This window comes from Arachis hypogaea, chromosome 9 (assembly GCF_003086295.3).
Source record: "Arachis hypogaea cultivar Tifrunner chromosome 9, arahy.Tifrunner.gnm2.J5K5, whole genome shotgun sequence".
Taxonomy (NCBI): Eukaryota; Viridiplantae; Streptophyta; class Magnoliopsida; order Fabales; family Fabaceae; genus Arachis; species Arachis hypogaea.
Window position 1 is genome coordinate 117,362,066 of NC_092044.1, and position 24,557 is coordinate 117,386,622.

At 33.6% G+C, this 24,557-nt stretch overlaps 4 protein-coding genes and 1 pseudogene across 4 annotated transcripts; 2 read left to right on the plus strand and 3 right to left on the minus strand.

The window, feature by feature from the left end:
- The first annotated feature begins 6,584 nt into the window (after positions 1–6,584).
- Positions 6,585–10,342, plus strand: LOC112712482 (protein PIGMENT DEFECTIVE 338, chloroplastic). The gene is made up of 8 exons (XM_025765380.3): positions 6,585–8,092; positions 8,328–8,402; positions 8,480–8,551; positions 8,788–8,868; positions 8,993–9,090; positions 9,340–9,465; positions 9,583–9,631; positions 9,744–10,342. The coding sequence occupies exons 1-8, from the start codon at positions 7,142–7,144 to the stop codon at positions 9,900–9,902; spliced, it is 1,611 nt and encodes a 536-aa protein (XP_025621165.1). The 5' UTR covers positions 6,585–7,141; the 3' UTR covers positions 9,903–10,342.
- A 587-nt stretch (positions 10,343–10,929) lies between these two features.
- On the minus strand, positions 10,930–14,239 carry LOC112712483 (ran-binding protein 1 homolog b). Its single transcript, XM_025765381.2, has 4 exons — positions 13,831–14,239; positions 13,574–13,725; positions 13,312–13,437; positions 10,930–11,531 (listed from the first exon to the last, which is right to left on the minus strand). The coding sequence occupies exons 1-4, from the start codon at positions 13,980–13,982 to the stop codon at positions 11,305–11,307; spliced, it is 657 nt and encodes a 218-aa protein (XP_025621166.1). The 5' UTR covers positions 13,983–14,239; the 3' UTR covers positions 10,930–11,304.
- Positions 14,240–17,609: 3,370 nt separating this feature from the next.
- Positions 17,610–17,972, minus strand: LOC140175247 (receptor-like protein EIX2). Its single transcript, XM_072202204.1, has one exon. The coding sequence runs from the start codon at positions 17,970–17,972 to the stop codon at positions 17,610–17,612; it is 363 nt and encodes a 120-aa protein (XP_072058305.1).
- On the minus strand, positions 17,880–20,303 carry LOC112713118 (receptor-like protein EIX2; annotated as a pseudogene).
- Positions 20,304–21,750: 1,447 nt separating this feature from the next.
- LOC140175248 (non-specific lipid transfer protein GPI-anchored 14-like) lies at positions 21,751–24,291 on the plus strand. The gene is made up of 2 exons (XM_072202205.1): positions 21,751–22,018; positions 24,227–24,291. The coding sequence occupies exons 1-2, from the start codon at positions 21,751–21,753 to the stop codon at positions 24,289–24,291; spliced, it is 333 nt and encodes a 110-aa protein (XP_072058306.1).
- The last annotated feature ends 266 nt before the right edge of the window (positions 24,292–24,557 follow it).

Genomic DNA, 24,557 nt, shown 5'->3' on the forward strand with positions numbered 1-24,557 from the left:
TCCACACCTCATTCCACAGGACGTTCTTCTAATCGTCCTCCAAAAACATCCAGAAGGGCAATTCTCAAGCCTACCAGGGAACCCCCTAACATTGACTCCCTTGAGTACAAAACCAAATTTGATAAACATTCTCACTTTCACTATGATCCTCTCTGATTCTCTTCTTGTATGGATTATGAGTTTCACAAACAAGAGCTTTTAAAACGTTTTCTTTGCTCTACCTTTGTTGTTGACATTGAAGATTTGGCTGAAAAAGGAATTGATTTTAAGGATAACTTCGTTCTGTTGAAATGAAATTTTTTTTTCAAAATTTGAAAATCAGCTTATCCAAATCTGGTTAGAGAGTTCTATGCTAACTTGCTTTTCCATGAGGGAGAAATCCACTCCTATGTCAAGGGTTGTCAAATGTTTTTGAATAAGGAATCTATTAGTGAGGCTATCGGTTATGAAGATATCGATGTAAGAGCTTACATGTCTGAAAAATGGGATGACCACTTAGGTATCTCTCATTAGGATGCCTTGGCAAGCATTTGTGAAAATTTTTCACTTATGGATGGTATGATTCCCACCCATAAGGCTCTAGGACCTGTTAGAGCCCAGCTTCACCGAATCATCACACACATCATTCTTTCTCAAAGTGGATCATACTAAAGAGTTATAATTTGTGATATTTTGGTGCTGTATGCAATTCTAAATCTAGCTCTCATTTCTTTTGCTTACCTCATAATTCGACATGTGCTTGACTGTGTTCGAAGTGACAAAAATATCTCTTTTCCATATGGCATGTTTCTAACTTGCATATTCGATTATTTCACAATTGATCTGAGTAATGAGTCAGTTGAGAACAAAGTTTCATCTCTCAAAGGTAGCAGTGCAATAAAACAAACCAAAGGCAAGGGTCCTAAGATCACTAAGGATCATATCTTGAATGAAAGTGGAGATGAAAGCCTTCCCTCACCTTCAATGGCCGATACTTCTGACTCCTACAAGTACTTAATCTCTGGGGTTATCAAAGATGTCCTTCAAGAGTTTGTGCCTATGACCAAACAAATGGCCCAATTAAGCAAACAATCTCGGAAGCTTGCACTTCAAATTGAAAAATTCCTGATGAAATCTCATGACAGAATTAAGGTACTTTTGAAGCACCTTGATTCACTTGATGAGGATCAGGTAATGTCTGAGAAAGAGGAAGACATATTGGAAACTGAAGAAGAGAAATTTGATGCCTAGTCTTGCCCCCTACTGCCATTGGGAGTTTAATATTTTGTTACTTTTGGATTTTTAACTTTGATAACTATTTTCTAGTTTTATTTAAATAATGTTTCATTCGGGATGACTGAAATAATTTTATACGTTTAACTCTGTTTATTATAAGCTTGCTTAGCTTGTTGTTTTGCTCGATTTATTGTTGTGCTTTGCTTGCAGGTTCCCTCCTTAACGACAAAAAGGGAGAGAAAATAAAATAAAAAATGAATATGGGAATATGGCTGGCTGCCTATGGCTGCCTCTGATTTAACATGTTTTTTTTTTTGAATTTATGAAGTTTTGTGTTGACTCTATTTTGATATCTAAATTTTACGTGTCTAAATTTTTAAGGAACTTGCTGAGTTGTTTGGAATAGTTTGCAAATTTCTAGTTGCTTGGAATTTTCAATTTGTTAACAAATTGTTGAAAGCACACATTGAGGGGGAGTTCGGTGATAAAAAAGGGAGTGTCTTGTTGATCAAATCATCAAAGGGTAGTTTCTATTCTTAAATCTCTTTCAATACATTTTTGCATAATAATATTTGTCATCAGGGGGAGATTGTTGAGTTTGAAAAATTAAATATTAAATTAAAGTGATGAACAAACATTGATGGGTTGTTTGTTTGTATGATTTTGTTGTATTTATGTGCAGAAAATAAATTAATTAACACCGACCCAAGGTGCAAATAATCAAGACTCATCAATAGCAAGCCCACACATACAAACAAATTCCAATTCAGCTATAGCAACAATCTGATCTAAATTGAATGGCTAAACCATGAGGAAGAAAGAAATCAAATAGGCCCAAAGAAAAGATCCAAACCCATTCGATGAATCCACCAAAACTCACCATTCAAAAACTTAAACCCCCAAGTTCAATTCATTCGAATTCCATATTACTTCCACCGAAATCCAAACTCTCTCTTCTCTCCTATCACATCACTCTCTGAACAAAGAAGAAAGAAAGAATAGAAAAGTTATGGGGCAAAGTTTCAGTGAAGAACAAAATTGTGTTACCAAGTTCAAACAAGTTTTAGGGCTACAACAAAAGGGGGGATAGCATCCGCTCAGAGCATCTCAAAAGCTGATTTTTCCATTTGAGCTACACGAACAAATCGTGAAGAAATCTGTCAAGCCTCAAGCACAAATTAAGCAACCATGGAGATAGTAAAGTCAAACAAGCTCAGTGGCAAATTCACGGTCCAAAACTAAACTTGGGGACAAAGAAAAGATTTATGGTCAAGATCAAAGAAGTTTGAAGAAAAAGGATGAAAGAGAAGGTATGTTACATATCAAAGATTCCGCTTTCTCTCTCTGTTCTGATGACGCCGCTGCAAAGTCTGATTCTGGAGAAGAAAACTGCAAAGGGGTTGAATTTGCCTCAACCTTGGAAGCTTCACTCTTCTATAATAAGGGTGAACGACCAATGGTTGAAGGCAAGGAGAGTAGAAGAGAGAACTTGATTCAGTTCTCATAACTACCTAAACTATTCTAAGTTCTTCTCTTTCATGGTTACCATTTAGTAGTTCTTTTTCTCAGTTTAGTCTGTCTAAGTCTCATTAAAAAAAGACAAACATGGTGATGTTTGTAAGAAAAAGCCCATGAGTGAGAAAAGGCAGTGAGCTAAACTTGAAAAAAAAAGCCATAGTTATCTCAGAAATTCTTTGTATGTATTTATGTTTTGTGTCATGATCTTGTGGAATTGCCTTACAAGTTGGGTTAACACTTTACTGTTGAAAGGTAGGTTGAGTCATAGTCAAATTTAGATTGGGTTAGAATATCGATTTTTCCCAGATAGGATTGGGTAGATCCTAGGGAGAATTGGTGATTGTAATCCATTGAAAGATAGTGAAATTTCGTTACAGTTGTGATGGAGACTGGATGTAGGCCATATTGCACGTAGTAGCTGAACCAGGATACATCTGTGTGCAATTATCTGTTCTCTTCTCTGTCTCTGTTTTTGTAATTTAGGAGACAAAAAGAAAAGTATCTCCTACCAAGTTAAGAGATTAAACCAAAATATCTCCTGTATTTTCATGATAGACAGAAAACAAAAACAAAAATATCTCCTCAAGTTCTCTTGGTGAAGCTAAGTTAAAAGTCAGTAGAAAATGAGGCTAAGATTCAATCTCCCTTCTCTTAGTCACTAATAACCATCATCTTAGTCTTTGGAATATTCTTTTTTCAATATTTATTTAAATGTCTCATTTTGTTAGGTTTTAAAACTAATGAATATTTTTTTATTAAGTTTTGGATGTTTTTTCTTACGTTTTTTATGTTTTGAAATTTAAAATGATTTTCGATTTTTAAAAGAATTTTAAATTTTTAATATAGTTTTAGATGTTCTTTTTAGATTTTGGATATTTTTTTTCGTTGTGACTTGCGAGTGAAAAAAGACACAATAATCAGAGACGATGTGTGTCGCGACGGAAAAATTGGAGGTAGTTAGTGGAATTATGAGAAAAGGGATTAGGATTTATTATGTGGATATGGAAAAAAAATTAGAATTTGTATGATAAATAGTGAAAGATAAAAGATAAATTAAAATAAGAAGAGATAAATGAATTAGAATATTTTTTCATGTTTAGAATGCAACCCAATAAAATATTAGCTAGTGTTTTTCGCGCTCCTGTTTATTGCCTAACGGGAAACTTTTTTTTTTTTTTAGTTTTTCCATTCCATGGTGCATGCATATATTTGAGACACTTGGAACTTGGGAGTCCACCATTTATTAGGGAAAAAAGTCAAAGACATATCTACGTGGCTTCCAAATATTGTTCTACATGTCCTATCTTTCACTTACGTAATAATGTTTATACGAGTATTAACTAGCATTGCGAAATATTTGACCTTGTAAAAATATATACTACAATATACAATGTACGGCTAACATCAATACATGAATATAAAATAATCTTGACTTTGGTGCACAGATAATATAATGTTCACTTGATGGTAAAAAAAAAAATATAGGTAATTAATAATATTTTTGAATAATATATGAATAATATGAATTAATAAAGTTAAAAGAGTAAATTTGAATTAGTAGCATTAAATTGAGATGTAATATATTTTATTTAATTGGTAGTTGTTCATATTGTTCAAGATAATCATTGTTTACCTAACACTCTCCGTAATAAACTTCACCCTTAGCATACCTTCACCCTTAGCTTAGATACATTAATAATTCATACATTATTATTCATACGTGATGCAATCTTTTTAGTTTTTTTCATCTGAAAGCATGCAGCAATGTTTTGATCTTGATTGAGTAGAGTTTGCCTTTTCTATACATAAGTGGTACAAAAAGACAAAAGGATCATTTTGTATTAAGATTCGTTGTATACACAAAACCTTATACATTATTAATTGGTATGTAGTTCGCGTATTCCCGAACATAACAACGAATAATGTTACGTTGAATATCCACAAAAGACATTGCATATGCTTTCTTTGTTGACAAATGGCACAGGTCATATCATAGCTACTAAAAAATGTTGATGAATTTTTTTTATTTGAAATAAAAAAAAGGTTATGATAAAGTTTATTTGTGTTTGGATACGACTCCACATTGGCATTGGTTTAAAATATTATGATTTAGCTAGTTATGTTTCCTTTCTATAAATTAAACAAACTTAATAATGTAAATTCATACCAAGTGTCACAAAGAGATGCAGAGCTTAATTTTGACATCAGAGATCACAAAGCTCATAGACATTATCATGTGACAAAGTCAACGGTTTCAATTGTTTTTTGCACCAATCAAGGGGTTATTTGTTCTTGTGAGTTGGGAAGGAAAATTATTGATTTTTAGGGTACTACGTCATCTGATTTAGTCTAATGTAATAATACTAGCAAGTGAAACAAATAATTTTTCATAAATTAGTTTGTAATTACAATTAGTAGACAATAACACTTTTAGTTACAATAGAGAGGTGTTTGATATATATATAAATATAAATTTGGCTCCAATCCATTATGCACATTTCCTTTATAGTAAATATTATTTTAACACTAATATTTTTTTAACAACTAAGATATATTCTTTTTCTTTTGTTAATTAAAAAAATCCTAAATATTACAATTAATTGATAATAACTATATTTTTATATGACTGTTAAAAATATTAAGTGTATAAATAGTATTTTTTTTCAGATGAATCCGACAATTTGTATCTTTAAATATTACATCATAAAATTCATCAATATTACACATTCACAATACAATACTTAAGAGAGCTATTACTTAAAATAGTCTCTAAATTTGCAATTGAGTCTTAATATCGTCTCTGAACTTAAAATTGTCCCAAATTTGTCCCTCAACTTAACAACAACGTCCCTGAGATACTTTTCGGTGACAAAATAATGACATGGTTAGACGGAAGTCACGCTATATTGATAAAACGTCGCCGTTTTATTTTTAGTGTCTAAATAGAATATAAACGATCGACGTCCTTTAGGGTATTTTAAAAAGTTTTAACTCCAATCTGTTAAAACCTCTCAAAAAACCCTAAATGATGTCGTTTATGTTTTATTTGGGTGAAAAAAATGAAACAATAATGTTTTGCCAGTCTAGCATGACTTTCAACGTGGCTTCCATCCAATCACGTTATTATTTCGTCACCAAAAAAATATTTCAAAGACGATCGTTGTTAAATCGAAGGACAAATTTAAGACAATTTTAAATTCATATTGAGGATGGACTGCAGAGACCACTTAAACTATTAGCTCTATTTAAAGGTTTTCTTTTATTATTTAGTCTTCACCAAATTTCAAATTCAAATGCAACATATTAAAAAACACCATAATTTTTATAGTTATAATTCCGGCTGGTGATTGTATTATTAGAGAATATAGTAAGTCAGGCCCAATGTTGCCTAAAATTTTGGGCCACTTAAGCATCTCACTTGATATTGGAGAATATTTGGAGACTTTGCCAACAAGCAAACTGAAGCTTTCCAAATCCTTTAAGATTCTTGACCAAAAAAAAAATTCCTTTTAAGATTTTAATAGACCAAACAAATAAAGAAAAGAAACAGCTTAAGACCATGCTATTGCCAATGAGCCTTGGCTCTAATGGCATTTCTCCCCCCTCCCCACCTCAAGGTCTAGGGTTCAAATCCTAGAGAATGCAATTGAAGAAAAATGTGATAAATATGTGAGGAGTGTGTGGGTGTGTTGTGTACCTAGGATTGGGGGTTGTCCAATCGATTGGGGTACCTAGTCCAAAAACAAAAAGAAAAAGAAAATTAACTCTTTCATTTGTAATGTCCCTAAAATTTATAGTCCAAAAACAAAAAGAAAAAGAAAATTAACTCTTTCATTTGTAATGTCCCTAAAATTTATACAAAGAAAAAAGTCCCAAAAACAAAAACCTTTCATTTGTATATTTCATATTTTATTTTCAGCCATGGAGTGTGTGTATGTGTGTTTCTTTAGTCATCACACATGATAAGGAGAGCAAGTAGAATAGTAGATAGAATTAATAAATTTGGCACCTTACACTTTTTTTTTTGTTAATAAACAAGATTTCTTTCGGACAAAATTTTTTTTTTTCTATTTTTTGTGTACAAATTTTTTAAGTTTAATTACAGTATAGCACAAACTTATGAAAAAAATTTCATAAAATTATCAGTCTTAAAACTAAGAATATTTTTCCAGCATAAATTGCACAAATAGCTGAATATTTCTTGGTGCATGCATATAAGGCCATGAATGATAGACATCATCCATAAGGTTAAATTTTATAATTTAACTAAAAACAGTTAAAAAAAATAAAAAACAGAGAACACAAAAACAGAGGGGCATAGACACAAGAAACCTCAAATGGATAACACAAATAAAAATCAGTTTCGCTATGTCTTCTGTCTGAAAGAAAAAACCAAAGGTGGAAGAAGATGCACTTGTTTCTTCATCCTTGCAAGTCCCTCTGTTGTTCAATTCCATTTAAGGATATCACTCTTTTCACATTCAATAAGAAGAAGCAGCCACATACCAACAACCCCACAAAGCAACCATTCTCAACGCCACAAAAGTTTGGTTCTTTTACCAATACTATAGTGCTTTCAAATTCTCTTGTCTCCGTTGTTTCTAATAAAGGTTCAATTTTGGGCCCTGCCCACTTCACATTTTGCTCTAAAAATGAAGGCTTTAATGGCTTCTCCAGTGATTTGTCTCCAGAGGCTGTTGATGATGATGGAACCCAAGAGCTTGAAAAGCTTGAGTTGCTGAACAAGCCTTCTCCTTTGCCTGTCACAGAAGAGTCTTCTACTTCTGATTCTGAAATGGAGAAGGAGCAGGAGCAAGAGGTGCCTTCCAAGGAGGATGCATTGGCACCGTTTTTGAAGTTTTTCAAAGGAAGTGATGGGGATGATGAAGATGATGCTTTCGAGGGATTGGAAATTTCTGAGGAAAAAGATGATTTTGGTGGTGAGAAAGAGGAAGGAGAAGAAGATAAGAAGTTGAATGTTGAGTACTATGACCCAAAACCTGGGGATTTTGTGGTTGGTGTTGTTGTTTCAGGGAATGAGAACAAGCTTGATGTGAATATTGGTGCAGATTTGCTTGGTACAATGTTGACAAAGGAAGTGCTTCCATTGTATAACAAAGAAATGGATAACTTGTTATGTGATATGGAAAAGGATGCTGAGGGTTTTATGGTAAATGGGAAGATTGGAATTGTGAAGAATGATGATGCAATGAGTGCAGTTGTTCCAGTTCCTGGAAGGCCTGTTGTGGAGACTGGAACCATTTTGTTTGCTGAGGTTTTAGGTAGAACACTTAGTGATAGGCCATTGCTTTCGACCCGAAGGCTCTTTCGCCGCATAGCTTGGCATCGAGTTAGGCAGGTTTTTCTCTTCTCTAATTCCTCTTTTCCAAGTTCCATGTGTAGATTATGTGAGTTGGGTTCAATTGTTCTCATTACTACTTTGCTTGAAGATTTGATTATTTATATGAATAGGAGGCAAATGATCAATCACATTTATAGTTAGTAAGGAAATAATTGACAAAATTGGAAAGTTTTGAATGATGTCTTATTCTGCTGCTGAGATGTAAATATTCCATTGTCAATGTTTTGAGCAGATAAAACAGCTCAATGAACCTATAGAGGTTAGAATCACAGAATGGAATACTGGCGGCCTGCTAACAAGGATCGAGGTTCGTGCCATTGACTGTAATAGCTATGTTCATGTATCGGTTTGATAGATGTTTACTCCTTGAATATGGCTGTGCAGGGTTTGCGAGCTTTCATTCCGAAGGCTGAGCTTATGAAAAGAGTAAATAACTTTACCGAATTGAAAGAAAATGTGAGTTATATCCCTGGAACTTTCTTTGTTCTTGGTCAGGAAAATAAATCATCTTTCTCATTTGAGATGGGTTCAGCAGATTACCTGAAAAGAATCTGCAATCCATAAATGTGTTTACTTTCTTGTTCTCCAGGTGGTCTGAAACTTTTTAAATACATTTGATGCTTCTGTCTTCAACCATTCTTATTCTTTCTCTAGTCCTACTTCTTACAGCTATTTGATTAATAATGATGTAGGTGGGACGCCATTTTTTTGTACAAATCACTCGAATAGACGAATCTAAGAACAATTTGTTACTTAGTGAGAAGGCAGCTTGGGTCAGTATTCTCATCTACATTTGTATTCTTCTTTCTTGATGCTATATTCCAATGCTTCATGGTGTGAGCTTTTCTATCATGTATTTGTTTTTTGAAATTCCTGCTATGTAATGTGATGTTGCAGGAAAAGCTATATCTTCAAGAGGGAACACTTCTTGATGGGACTGTGAAAAAGATCTATCCCTTTGGAGCACAAGTTAGAATAGGAGAAAGTAACAGAAGGTCAGTTAAATCTTGAGTGCACTTTTTCCATTTTACAACTTTAAACTTTCATTACATTTTACAAAATTTGATAATAGCCATTGCACTGTAATGGAGAAAAATAACAAAACAAAGCATATTTTATCTGAAGGATAGATTTGAAATTCGAAAACATCATGTTACAATTGTTAGCACACTTTAGCCCTGCTTTGAACCATGGATATGCATGACCTCACATTTTAAAATGTACTTCTTTGAGTAATCTTTCAGTGGGTTGCTGCATATTTCAAATATCAGTCAAGCTGAAGTTACCTCTGTCAGTGATGTACTTTCTGTCGACGAGAACGTTAGAGTTCTAGTGGTGAAGTCGATGTTTCCTGGAAAAATTTCTGTGAGGTAATAAATTGCTGACTGAAACTTGAAAACTGCTCACAATGCAAAACAACAAATCAGCATATAAAGGAGAAAGTAAGGACATTCTTTTTTAAACTTTTTATATTTTTTGCAATGCAGCATTGCAGAACTTGAAAGTGAACCTGGCCTTTTTCTATCAGACAAAGAGGTACTTATTTATTTGCTACTCTATTAAACTTAATTTGTTGTCTAAGTTGGATTGATCTTGATTGGTGCTTTTATTTATTTATTTATTTGCTTATTGGCCATAAAATACAAAGAGAGTATATAAGGAGGCTGATATGATGGCGAAGAAATACAAGCAAAAGCTACCATCTGTTCCTATCAGTCAACAGTTAGAGCCCCTTGCAGCCGTTCCCTTGCCTTTTGAGAACGAATCGCTTTATGCGAACTGGAAATGGTTCAAGTTTGAAAAATAATGGTTTCACACAAGACAGGCATGGAATGATTCACTAAGAGAAGCTCAACTGAGAGAACTTGACAGTGCATGGATCACTCAGTTCCAAGAGGGGCGTGCCATTTTGGAAGGAAACCATCAAGAGCCTCCAGTGGAAATTGGATGAAGTCATTGTTGTGACTTCTGATGAATTCTTTGCATGAAGAGAACAAGCCATGCCCAAGAATGTGGTGCAATGGATCAAAGCGTAACTCGGTTCCATTCTTTTTTTACCCCTCAACTTTCTCTTGATACCAAAAAAACATACATCTGTTCTTTTTACATCAAATTTTCTTAATTTTTTGCCCTGGTTTGTAGCCTAGCCAATTTGTACTCATGTAGGTAAACATAGATCATAAAATCACGTGTCAAGCACAATTGTTGAGAGTTTGAAATCATTTTAATAAAAAAATTTTAAAATCATCATATTATGTATCATGTGTTAATACATTGTTAAATGATGATGCTGATGTAAAAAGTTTACCCTGAGAAAGATCCGGATAAATTCAAATTATAATGGCATTCTACGTATCTTTGCGCATCTGTCCCTTTTTCAAGGGTTTGGACAGCTACGGTTACCAGTTAAGTTCCCTCTGATTGATTCATCGACGTTTCCCTGGTGACCTGACTATTTGCTCAGAGTGATTTAATGCTACGATGTATTAGGGAACGCTATTGAATTCATCATGTCCCAAATCCTTACAAAATACTCCCGAGCTCCACTCAGATCGGTTTCCGAGCTAGACAGATTAAGCGACAAAAAAATTTCACCAATGCAGAAAATAATATTTGAATTTTCGAAACAAATTAGAACGATACCTATGAATTATATTTGTCGAATTGCTATTTTGTGTTAATAATACTTGCTAGGAAAAATTCACCAATACAAGGAAACGACAATATTATTGTATTTGGTTAATAACAAAAATAATAATAGTCCATTTTCCCCTTCACATCAGTAGGCTTACAGAGGATTAAAAAGAGTAGAAGCAAATGCAGGCAAAACTAAGTTGTAGCTTTGAAACTTTAAAATTTCTTGAAAACAAACAATTTGTATCCAAAACCTTTGTTTATAACTTTGTTTCTCGACTGCTCCCTACAGAGTGCCGGACCATGACCAAGATAACTCGTTACTCGAATAAATATATAGAATGAAAGGAACACTCAAAACTCCCAGACCCAGAATGCTCAAGCCTTAGAATTCAAACCCAACTCTAACTTAAGCTTGATGACAAGAAGACTCAAAGGAGGACACAAACACCTCAATTAATTGCATGGCTCTGACACAATTCCATGACTAACGAGTATGACACTATCCCAAGATGTGATGGCAAACACAACCTTGTCATATTAACCATGTACTGTAAAATGTGAATGAATAATACTCAAGCTGATGAAGCAGGCTCTTCACCTTCCTTCTCTGCATCTGCCTTAGTTTCCTGTTTTGTTTTGGATTCTTTTTCCTCAGACTTCTCGTCTTTCTTCTCTGCATCTGTCTTCTCTTCAACACTCAATTTCTCAAGAAGACCAGCTGCTGCGGATCCTTCTTCTCCTTCCTCTTTCTTCTGGGACTCTGCAACTTCTTGGAATGTTTCCATGAAGCTTTTGCAATCTAATCCGAAGAGAAAACAAGAGTAAATATACACAGTAAAACTATGATGAGAATGACAACATTAAGCTTTTTGTCCAGCAGTGAATACATAAAGCTGAATTTGGAAAGGGCATGAGTGCCCTGTAATAATAATAATAATAATAATAATGGTAGTATTGTGTCCATGACAGCACCATGGCAAAATGGCATGACAGAATTTGGGCCTGCCGCCATCTGGGTAACACTGCAATGCAATAATGACGGTGGACACAATGGTGGCAACGCCATGGTGGTCCATGACATGAATGGCGGGGCTGGGTGAACCATTTTTTACATTTGAGGATTGTTTTGTCATTCAGAAAACTCTAGAAGTTAACATTAGTAAGGTCACATTCTCATACCCCAATTTCAGCCTCTTGCGCCATAACCAACCCAAAAATATCTTCCCTATGTCATTCTCCCTCCCTCTTTGATGCTGGAAGAACCACTGACAGCATCACCGCCACATGACACTGGCGGTTGGCCCTACAACTATTACTCCTCCTCTCTTCCTTCTCTGTTGTTCTCTCTGCTGCTCAAGTAAGAAACCTCTCTTCTATCCTTATTACAATGTACATAGGTCACTATGTCAACTTTAAAGCATAATGAGACAATGTCTTTAATCTTTCTTTTTTATTTTTAGTATTTGACTATACCATCATTGGCATTCAAACTCTGCCTTTTTTTTGGTGTTTATGACTTAAAGTTGTATGAAATTGCTGAATTAATTATATGTTTTATGGGTAGAAAGTTGCTTATATTGATTAGATTTTATAATCTATTACATGTGCAGTTTTTCTTCATTTTTGTTGTGCATATGCATGTATTTTCAGTCCATCCACCATTTTCCGAAACGCATACGCCATAACCCTATGGCAGATTTTTGGTGCTCTGCCATGAGCCGCTATCCACAATAAAAAAAACTATGCTTCCAACATTTATTGAATATAGTCATCAGATACTTTGTTCTCATTTGATAGAAGATAATTTCATTAGCAAGAAAAGAATGGCATAATGGACAACAGAGGGGGATTAGATATCCTCATATACATACAAAAAGATATAGTCATCAAATACACAGAAGCCTGTTAGATAACTTTTTGTGTTATAATTAATCACATATGTAGATAACTTCACCACATCAAGACAACACACAACTAGCAAGCTAATAATAAATGATATAGTTAAGTGCATAAAGAAGCCGTCAAAATAACAGTAAGTTCGTCTCTAATAATTGTTGCAAACAAAACACAATGGAAGTACAGTTAAGTGAGAAATGTCTCCTAAGGCCGGCCCTAATTAACTATAATGCTTAAAAAGTTCCCAGGAAATGTGACGACAGACTCCGGTTCAAACTGCTCAATTCACTCCAAATTCATAAGAAAATTTTAATGCAAGTGATTTAGCAAACTTTAACCAACAAACATAGGAAAAGACACACAAATACGCTAGTATCTCAGAGTATCAAAGAACACTGGGTGCAAAACAGAATACGCTGTGCTTGGTTGGTTTAAAGTTCAAACTACGAATAAAATGAGCAGACTCAACGAACCGATTAAATGTACCAAGGCACAAGATGAACATCACAGATCATTGATCAACATAAAACAGAAATCAGTACATTCATGAATAGCAGCCAAGTGGTGACAGACTTTGTCAAACACAATCACAATTTAATCTAATCAACTACAAAAAGGCATTAAAAAAAAGAGTTAAAAACATCCAAGCAAGATTATCCAAAAAGGAAAAAGGACATGCTCACTTTCAACTGAAGGGAATCGGATGCAGAAGAGCTCATCCTTGAGTTCACCGTCAGCAAAGTCCCTTGCATGCCAGACGCAAGATTTATCGTTCCCAGCATGCTCTTGCACGGACATAGTAGCTAAAACTGCAACAATCAAACGGCAAAGATGATGACAAAAAAAAGGGAAAAAAAACTCAACCTAAAAAAGGAGAAATGAAAAAACAAGATCAAATAAAATCAAAGCAATGAAAAGAAGATGCAAATGAAAGGAATCACATACTGAGATGATTGGCGCAGATCTTGAGGGTTTTGGATTGCCTCATGAGAAGCCTAACCTTGCCAGTAGCCTTGTGCTTCAGGAACTTGACGGTACCTGCGCCTCGCTCCTTCCACTGATTCCCATCCTTGTCGAATCGGTAAAGCTTCGATTTCCTACAATCAATTGGAGTAAAAGCACAGATTTATTGTAATATTCAAAAAAGAAAAAAACGATGATCGAAGAAGAGAAGACTCAAAAAAGCGTGAGTTAGGGATTACAGATCGAGGATGACATCTTCGTCCTCTTCGCCGGTAGTGACAGCAACCTCCTCGAGCTTGACGATAGGAGCAACCTGAGCTCCGGTGTCTTCGTCATCGGCGGGAGCGGGTGCTTCATCCTCCTCCCGGTGTTCGGGATCGGCGCTCGACATGTTTTAGAGAGAAAGAGAGAGCGGGGGAGTTTAGGGTTTGCGCAGTGCAAGTGCGTGAGGGAGTGAGGTGTTGGGGCAGTTAGGCTAATGGCACACTAATCGAGCTGTGTTGTGTTGTCAGTACTCACTACTCAGTAGTGTCTAGTGTGTATTATTGATTGGGCTTCTCTTTTTCTTTCTATCTCACAGCGAAAAAGTGCCAATTCATCATGTGGTCGTGGGCTCCATGCGTCTTAAAATACTGAAATTTGTGGGATCAATTTCTTTATCCCTTTAAAATAAGTGGATCATAACATAAATTTATTTATTTTTTGTCAGCATATAACATAAACTATGTGTTATGTATTTTAAGGAAATATTTTAAATTAAAAATATTTTAAAAAATACTAAAAGTTATTAATTTTTTGTATTTTAAATATATTAAATTAAAAAAATTATTATACTCTTAAAATTTATTTTTAAAAAACAAAATAGATAAATCTTTATCTTAAAAATAAACAGAAATTATTATTGTTATGGAGAAGTCTAGGAAAATTTGTTAAAATATGGCCAGCACTTAGCTAGCAAAAAAAAAAGAGTGATTCTTTACTATTAGATGAAATTTTACACCATTAAATACACTATTGATGACTAATTGATGGCTACAACTCACAAAATTTGATATCCCCTTAGCACTCCTCTATTGTTATTGTATGCAGGAAAATCAAATTTGTTTTTATCTATTTAATTATTTTTGGCCCAACCGTCAGATATTCAGATTGAGAAGCCAGCCATCTGTGTACTCATAATGTTTTTTTTTTTTTTGCACGGACTTTTAATCTTTATTTCTTGGATCAGAGAGTCAAATTATATTATATTAGCTAGCATGGTAGCAAGCTTAATAAACTGAAATTGATCAGGCGTGTTAATGGATAGGATCCGTTATTTATTCGAATTCGATTTGAAAATTGTGGATATAAATCGGATTTGTAGATTAATCGGATTGGATTGTAACGTATTTGCAAAAATAAAAAAATAAATAATTAAATATTTTTTATATTTTATTTCAACTAATAATGATTATATATGTCGTATTATTTTAAATTATTATTTAAGAAAAATATGTTTAATATTATTTTAAGAATAAATATATTTAAAAGAATAGAAAAAATGAATTTTATTAATATTTTTTAATATAAATACAATTTTAAAAAAATTTTGTGTTTTGCGGATATATCTGATATCCAATCAAATATGCGGATTGGATTTGATCCAACTTTAAAAATTACGGATATTAGATCTGATCCGATTCGATGATGTTAGTATGGATCTGATCGAAATTTTAGCCATATCTGATCCGATCTGCGTGCACCCTAAAGGTGATTTCTTATAAACCAAATTGAGCTAAGTGTGTCAAATTGGACAGTAAATATATAGTAGAGGGATGCACAGCTAATAAATGGTATTACAATTTCAATTTCTAGCCTAAAAAATTTTATAAGACTAAAATTTTATCTCTCAAAATTGAAATTTTAGTTAACAATACTGTGTTTCTGTCTCAATTAACAAACATTACCACATAGATTGAGTGATAATTGATGTTATACATCATTTGGAAACACTGATACTGAAGAGAACTAGTAACAATTATTGGGAATATATAATAATGTATGCATGTGAAATTGCAACATTGTATTAATTATGAATTAGGTAATTGGAATTGGGTGAACAAGTAACAGATTGATTCTGTTGTGTGCTGAATCATCAGGCCTGCCTAGGCCATCACCATGTTGGTAGGTGCAGTGTGAAACTCCGTTCATCTTCTTCCACTCTTTCTCGATCATTGTAGAGCCTGAAAATGGTGCATGAGGAGCGAACCAGGTAGTTAGTAGTAATGGAATCATCGATAGCTTGAGCTAGTAAGAAATAGCAAGGAGCCAAGGAGCAAGTAACGCCTCGCCGGACGACAAAATTGTTGCATTTTGTAGGTAGGCATGAAACGGCGGAATGATGTTCTTGTTGCACCACTCACACCACTGATAACATTCACCACATCAGTTATTATTTCTAATAATTTTATCATATAATATCAGAATTTTTATTTACAGCAATTTTGCGAGATGAGGAAGGCAATTATGCCATCGACACTATTGAAGAGTGCTAAGAAGATAAATTTCATGTAGTCTGGAAGAGTGTTTACTACATTCACATCCCATCTGTAATTGAATATATTTGAAAATGAATAAGCTAATCAAGTAGAGGAGAAGCCAATAATGAATAGATATGAATAATATACCTTAAAGCTCTTGAAAATATCTGCACTTGCACCATTATTTATCTTCATAAAAAATTGTATAATGATATATTAAAAATTATAAATATAACTTTGAAAATAATATTTTTAAATTGTATAATGATTATTAATTAATAATTATTTAAATTTATTTTTTAAAATTATAAAATTAATTATTATTAATTACAGTTATTTAAAATTAATTAATTAAAAACTATTTATTTACATTTTTTCTATATATTATATACACATGTATCATTTATGTACATGCATGTATCCATATATGTGTAAGAGCAATTAGCTATCTTTTAAATAATATTTTTTATTCAATTTAAAAAAAATAAATAATTTTTATTTTTTGAACAATTAGTACTATAAAAATAAATATTTAAATTAATTAAATAATAATAAATTCTTCAAAAAACTAAACAAAGACTAAATTTTAAACAAGAATTAACATTTTTTTATATGTATTTGTTAACAAACAGATATTTGTTAAATGGCCAAAAAATTTAGCTCCCAATTTAGTTTATAGGCGACCTATTAAAGCCTAAATTATTAAATTAAATATTAAACGCGTTACACATTGAAGAACTGTTTAGACCGTCAATAAAAAAATAATTATTTTTATTAACGTAACAATATATAATTAAATGTATTTACAACACTATTTTATTGTAAATAATTTTTATTATTTTAAATATTGTTGTAATTTGAAACAATCCCGTTACGTAATCAATAAAGATTTTACCAACTTCTACCAACTCTTATTTATATTTGTGTTTAATAGAAGTGTCTTTATGAATGTGTTAAAAAAAAAATATTTTTTATGAATGAAAATGTCTTAATAGATGTGTCTCTTTATATATGTTAATGCTAATTGTAATTAAAATATAATAATTAATTATTATCGACAATAGATTTGGATAGTATATTGGTACCATATACTTTTTTTTTTAGGAAATTAGCAAGAAACTACTACAGAGTGGTAATATGTTAGTAATGATAGTCACCCAGAAAAACAATATGTTTAGGAATGAATATATTCACTTCAATGACACCTTGAAATTTTAGCTTTAGTTACTGAAGGAAATTAGCATAAAGCAAAATCTTAACTGCAGAGGTACATTCTGAGTTTCTCAAACATCCAAGAATTTTGAGCACAAATGAAAGTAAATAAAAACAGAAATGACACCATTTGACTATATTAACAAAGACAACCTTGTGATAACACACTTCTTAGAATGTAAACTTATAATTTAGCAATCAACCTTCTTATCTTCAAGACTATGGAAACATAAATAAGATCATCCAAGTGATTAAGAACACGAAAATAAGCATGCCTGAAAGTTCTGTTAAAGAAAATAACACTGCAAATCCCCCCAAAACCCAGCAGCAAATCCAACTCCCATAGCTTTGTAAAAGTCAGATGTATCAAAGAAAATGCCATCAGCATGTTCAACAGAACCAGCACCCAACAACTCTTGGCCACTAGAACAATTACTTGTCAAAGGAGGACCACAAAGTTCAGGGTTACCTGTGTAGCTAAGTGCCTCAAAGCTCTGAAGCTGAGTGCTTGTTGGGATCATACCTGATAAGTTGTTGTATGATAGGTTCAAGAAGCTGAGAAAGGACAAATCAGACAAGCTTTGAGGGATTTCACCCATAATTTGGTTCAATGAGAGATCAAGGGACTCCAACAATTTCATTTTACCCATGTCTTTGGGTATCTCTCCAGACAAATAGTTTCTAGACAAGTTCAGAAACCGCAGCGCAGATAGCTTGGAAAGTTCTGTTGGAATAGCCCCAGATAGCTTGTTACTTGAGAGGTCAATCATTCTCACAAGGATCAAGTTGTCTCTGTACTCTAATTCATCTCCTTTTGGAACCAAAACAAGACTTTCTTTGTAGTTATCATAGTTGAAATCAAATCCATAGTAGTACTTCAAAGGGTTGGCATAGAAGTCATCTTCACCAGCCATTGCCTTCAAGCTATCCAAACAATTTGGAATTGTTCCTGAGAGGGAATTGTTGGCAAGGTCCAGCACAATGAGGGAGGAAAGTTGGCACATGTTCTGATTAATGCTTCCTTTGAACTTGTTGGATCGAAGGCGAAGAACCATTAGAGGTTGCATTTCCCATATCCATGCTGGTAATGTATCAGAAAGTTGGTTGTCACCCATGTCAATGAACTTCAACATTGAGCAATTTTGCATTGTCCAAGGAACTGATCCAGAAAAGGCATTGTCATCTAACAACAAAGACTCTAGTCCAGATAAGTACCCTATGGAGTTTGGAATTTCACCAGACAATTTGTTTGTGCCTAAGTTCAAATGCATTAAAGCTTGCCAATTCATCCAACATTGACCAAGATCACCGGATAAGCGATTGTTCGAAACATCGAGCACGGCTAACTTGTTAGTATAATTACCATTCATCCTCTCACAGAAGAAAGGAGAAATTGGTCCTGAGATTGAGTTGTTGGCAATATTCAGCACTTCAACATTTGCAGACACACTTGGCAATAGACCCTTGAATAGATTAGAACTCAAATTTATGATGCTGGAATTTAGAAGACATTAGATAGATCTCCACTTATCTCATTGTTAGAGAGATCCAGGAATTCGAGCTGCAAAGTCCAATTCCAAAACCAAATTGGAGCCTTGTCTGAGATACCTGATTTGAACAACTTTGCCTCTTAAGCCATGTTGGAAACTTAGAACCTACTCCACAGGAACTCATCAAAGCATATTCAAGTTGAAAAGGGGTCACCCAACTAGAATTGACACTGAAAAATAGTTCTGTTGACGACATTCGAAGTTCCTTTAATTTGGAAAGTTTTAGAAAATTCAATTCATTCATTGGTCCTTCCAACAAATTTGATGAAAGGTCTAATGTCACCAAATTTGAGAGAATTCCTAGACTTTCAGGGATACCACCTGTCAAAGAATTTGAAGCAAGATTTAATACCTGAAGGTTTTTCAAGTATCCAAAACTCTTTGGAATTGTCCCATTGAGTTGGTTGTGACCGAGATTTAAGGTCCTCAAGGATGATAAATTTGCCAATGATGATGGAATAGGACCTGTGATGGTGTTGTTACTGAGATCCAAGACTTCAAGATGCTCAAGCTTGCCTAATGAATCTGGAAGTTCCCCATTGAGTTGGTTTCCTTGTAAGACAAGACTCTGCAAGTTCTGAATTCTTGATAGCATCTCAGGGACTTCACCCTGCAGAAAGTTACTTCGCAAATCGAGCTGCACAAGAGTTCTACTGAGATTAGAAATCCATGAAAGTATCCCTTGATTGAGATTGTTGTTTGAAAGATCAAGCACTTGGAGATTTGTGAAGTTGGCTTTCCCTTTTGATGGTGATAAGTTATCAATTTGACAATTCTCCAAGTGCAATTCTGAAAGTGAAGGAAGTGCACCAAAAACTTGAATCCAATCAAGTTCTTTATGTAGGTCTGTACTACTCAAATCAAGGTATTGTAATGAAGAAAGGGTTGAAATCCAATTAAGGTTACCAACTTGAAGAGCATAGTTGTATCCAAGATTAAGATGCTGCAAGTTTGAAAGATTTCCTAGCTGATAAGGGATTAGTCCCATGAATCCACTTAAGCTACGGTCCAAGTATCTTAGTCCCTTCATTGAGCCAAAGAAGCTTGGTATTTGAGTATGAACAAAATAGTTCAAACTCAAGTCCAGGCTAATCAAAGATTCTAGTTCAAGCAAGGAAGGACTAATCTCACCACTCAACTCCATGTAAGGCGAGTTGAGCGGGGTGCTGAGATTGAGTCCCACGACTCGGCCGGTGATGTTGTCGCAGCGAACTCCTAGCCATCTGCAGCAGTCCTTTTCATTAGACCATGATGAGAGCCTGTTGGAAGGGTCTGAGAGTCCATGCTTGAAGCTGAGGAGTGCATTCCTTTCTTTCTCATTGCATGTCATGTTTAGCCTTTTCACCATGCATAAACTGAAGTGAAGGAAGGTTGTTAGAATGATGAACAGAATCAAGAGAAGAGATTGAGTTGCATATGGGGATGCCATGATCAATTGCTAAACCAGAAGGAATATTATTGTATATACTATATAGTAAGAGTGGCTGCTTAACACATTAGTGTAGTGCAGTTTATATGTGAAATTATTAGTCTATAACATATCTATCACATATATGACTCTGAAATGCTTCTGAATATGTGAATGTCAACAATATGTGTGTAGTACAAGTATTTATCTTTTATCTTTTACTTTTATTAAGGAGTTGGAGCAAAAAATCTGCTATTCGTCACACTTTATTTTGCAAATATTACTCTTATACAAACTTTTAACCAACTCCAATCTTTATCCACCTGGTATTTCTTTTCTAAAAATGAAAAATAATATTTTCTTTTTCTTTGTATGAACAGCAAATTGCACGCTAGTGCTTGTTATGTTGGTGAGATTTCACATGCTGTTGTTGCCTTCTTGTGAAGTCTATAGTTGAGAATCGTTAGATGATAATTTAATCAAATATGTTAAACTCATTTAATGGTTTTTAACTATCAATTTTATACGAAGATAATTGTACGTGAGTTTCTACCTTAATTTTACGTATATTTGTACACGTAGCTCAACATTTTTTTGTGATCCTCATATCTGAATTATGAAGTGGTTCATCACTTTTCCAGTCAACGGTGGAATCTCCCGGTTGCACACTTTGACTTCATGGACTCCTGATTTTTACTTGCATTTTATTGGGGAAAGAAAACCAAACTTCAAGTTATGATTAGGACACTCACTACAACTACTACTTGATCATTGGAATATATTTATGGTGGAAAAATAATACGTTAGACATTATTATGCTTAAGAAACATTTCTATTTTAAAGACTTTTTCTTTTTATAGTTCTTTTGCCATTACCAACCCATTTAGTACAACTTGCATTTTCTGTGGTCAATCAGAAAAAACCATGATTACAAATTCCACATTTAGTTTTCCAATTTGTTCTAATAATATTCATACTATTTTTCATGGAAATCCTAACACCATTTGATGCTCATTTCACACGGCTTTTCTCTCTATTCAATCTTCTATAAGTTATATATAACAAAGTGCATAGTTTAGTTTGATAAATGTGGTTTATATGTTCTGCATAATAAGCTAGCTTGATCTCATTGTAAGGTTATCCTATTATCTAGTATAGTATCTACTATCTCTAGTCATTCTCACTCTTCATTTACTTTCCTCTTTTGAACAATGCTGATTGTTCAACAAAAATTCATAAGTCATAACTGCTTGTATGATTTTCTATGAATAAAAAGGGGAAAAGAAATTCAATCCACTTTTCGAATCTAACATTACTTATATAACCTTTTAATAAACCACAATTTCTATATAAATAGTTTACATAACTTTAAGATTATAATCTACCTCCACCAATATTCATTCTCTATAATTGAATATGGATTCTAAGTTAGTGTTAGTAACAATAGCATTGATATTAATCAGCAATGCAATGGGGGACTCAGCACAAGAGAAACAAAAATGTGCAGAACAACTAACAAATACTGCAACATGTTTGCCATATCTTGGTGGTGATGCAAAAGCTCCCACATCAGATTGTTGCAGTGGCCTCATAGAATCCTTAAAGAACAACAAAAAATGTGTCTGTCTTATCCTCAAAGACAGGGATGATCCTGACCTTGGATTGAAGATCAATATCACACTTGCACTTGGTCTCCCTTCTCTTTGCAAAGCTTCTGACAATTTCTCACAGTGCCCTGGTAAGTTTAACCAATCCCTCTTTTTATGTTTAAAAGAAAAGAAATAGTTTGGATCATAGTTACATGGTGATGAGAGTACTCAACTAGAAACTAATATTTAACTAACTACCTAACACACACAAGGACTCAATGATATCTGAAATAGCTCTGTTGTTATTATTGGTTCTTTATTTTTGTTCCCAGAATTTCGCCTACCTGTGATGATGTCCAAATAAAAGGGAGTGTATTTGTATCATTTTATTTATATGGATAATACAGAACATAATGATTGAATAATAAATAATTTATTTATAAGTCTCACCAAGCAGAAGATCAAGTACACACAAACCAGACACAAAAAAAAAAACTAGGCATAAAAGGAAAAACTAATCACACTAACAATATCATTAAACATTAAGTGAACTATGGATGAGGATGGTGAAAACTAAACTTCAAACTTTAAGTTTTACTTGTTGGTTCCTCTGCACCATTTCCTTTAGTTTGGCTACTTTCAAGACAACTGCAACATATATCTTGTCTGCTACCTTGTCCACATATCCAGAGCAAACATACCTCCAATTCTTTTTAAATACAAAACCCAAGAATTTCCCAAAAATCGGTTGCAAAGCCAAGGATTATGATTGAGTGTAAATATAATACCCATACTATATTCGCTGTAGAATTACTTACTCACGTAATAATGCTACCACATTTTTAATTTCTCAAACTCATCAACACTCAGAACAACAGAACACTTCTCATAATCATGTTTTTTTCATTTCAAGGAACACATTTACAGTACATGAGTTTAAGTCTATTTATAGGCAACTACTTAATCAAAATAATATTTTTTAGTTGCTAAGAATCAAAGGTGGTGACAATAAATTAATTACAGTGCATGCTAATGAATATTGTAGAGTCTTCTATGTTGGATTCAACTTGTACAAGTTGATAGCACAAGAAGAAGTTTATAGAATCTTGGTGATAAACCATGAACTTGTAACCACTTTGAATTCAAATTAAATTCTGCCTTTGATTTTCTAAACTTTTGTTACTTGCATACCACTTGATTTAATTTTCTAACATTGCTTCCCTTAAATCAAGTTTGTAGAGTTAATCATTCCAAGCATTTTTTTAACTTGTAAATAACTCGGTCTTTAATGACTTTGTAAATATATCTGCAACTTGGTCTTCAGTAGAATACTACTCAATCAAAACTTCTTTTTCATTCACCAACTCTCTGATTTTGTGAAATTGAATATCAATATACTTCGATCTTCTATAGAACACAGGATTTTTGCAAAGTGCAATAAATGACTTGTTATCACAAAATATCATTGTTGGAGTACTTTGTTTCTCGTTTAATTTCTCAAGAATTCTTCTTAGCCCTGCTTGCGTTGCACAACTTGCTGTTGCTATATATTCTGCTTCTGCCGTAAAGAGTACTACTACTTGTTGTTTCTTTGATGACCATGAAATTGCACCAGAACCAAGATGAAATATAAATCCCGAAGTACTTTTTCTTGTTTCTATATCTCTAGCCCACCGACAAGATTCACTTCATTAGTATTTTCATAATAAATACCATCATTTAAAGTACCTTTGATATATCGAAAAATCCGTTTTGTCGCTTGCAAATGGTTGGTACAAGACTCCTCCATAAATCTGCTAAGCAAACCAACTCCAAACACAATATCTGGTCTGGTCACAATCAAGTACCTTAGACTTACAATCAAGCTTTTATAGTATGTGGGATTTACTGCTCTTCCTTTATCTTCTTTCAATAATTTTAATTTCTCTTCGCTCAGAGTAGAAACTGGTTTTGAGTGCTCCATCTAAAATTTCTTCAAAATATCATTTGCATATTTTCCCTGAGAAATGAAAATTCTATTATCTTTTTGAAGAACTTTGATGCCAAGGAAATAAGGCATCAAGCTCATATCTGTCATTTCAAAGTATTTATCATAGCCTCCATAAATTCTGCAATTATCTTCAAATTGTTACCAGTAAAGATTAAATCGTCAACATAAAGACACATGATCAAGATATCTCCAGGTTCAACAAACTTGATATAAAGTGTATACTTAAATGGACATCTTTTGAAACCATTCTGAGTGAAATAAGAATCAATCTTCTTGTACCACACTCTTGGTACTTGTTTTAACCCGTACAAAGCTTTCTTCAACTTATAAACTTTATCTTCTTCTCCAAAAACTTTTTATCCTGCAGGTTGCTCAACGTACACTTCTTCTTCTAAAGTGCCATTTAGAAATGCTGACTTAAAATTCATCTGATGTATCTTCTACTTATTTTGAGCAGAGAGTGAAATAATCATACAAATAGTATCTATCTAACAACAGGAGCAAATACTTTAAATTAATCAATACCTAGCTTTTGTTTGTATCCTTTTGCAACCAATCTTGCCTTGAAATGGTCAACTTCACCAATGGGTCTGTACTTAGTCTTGTAAACCCACTTTACTCCAATCGGCTTCTTATCTGTTGGTAAATCTATCAGCTCCCATATGTCATTCTTTTCAATGGCATGAATCTTTTCATCA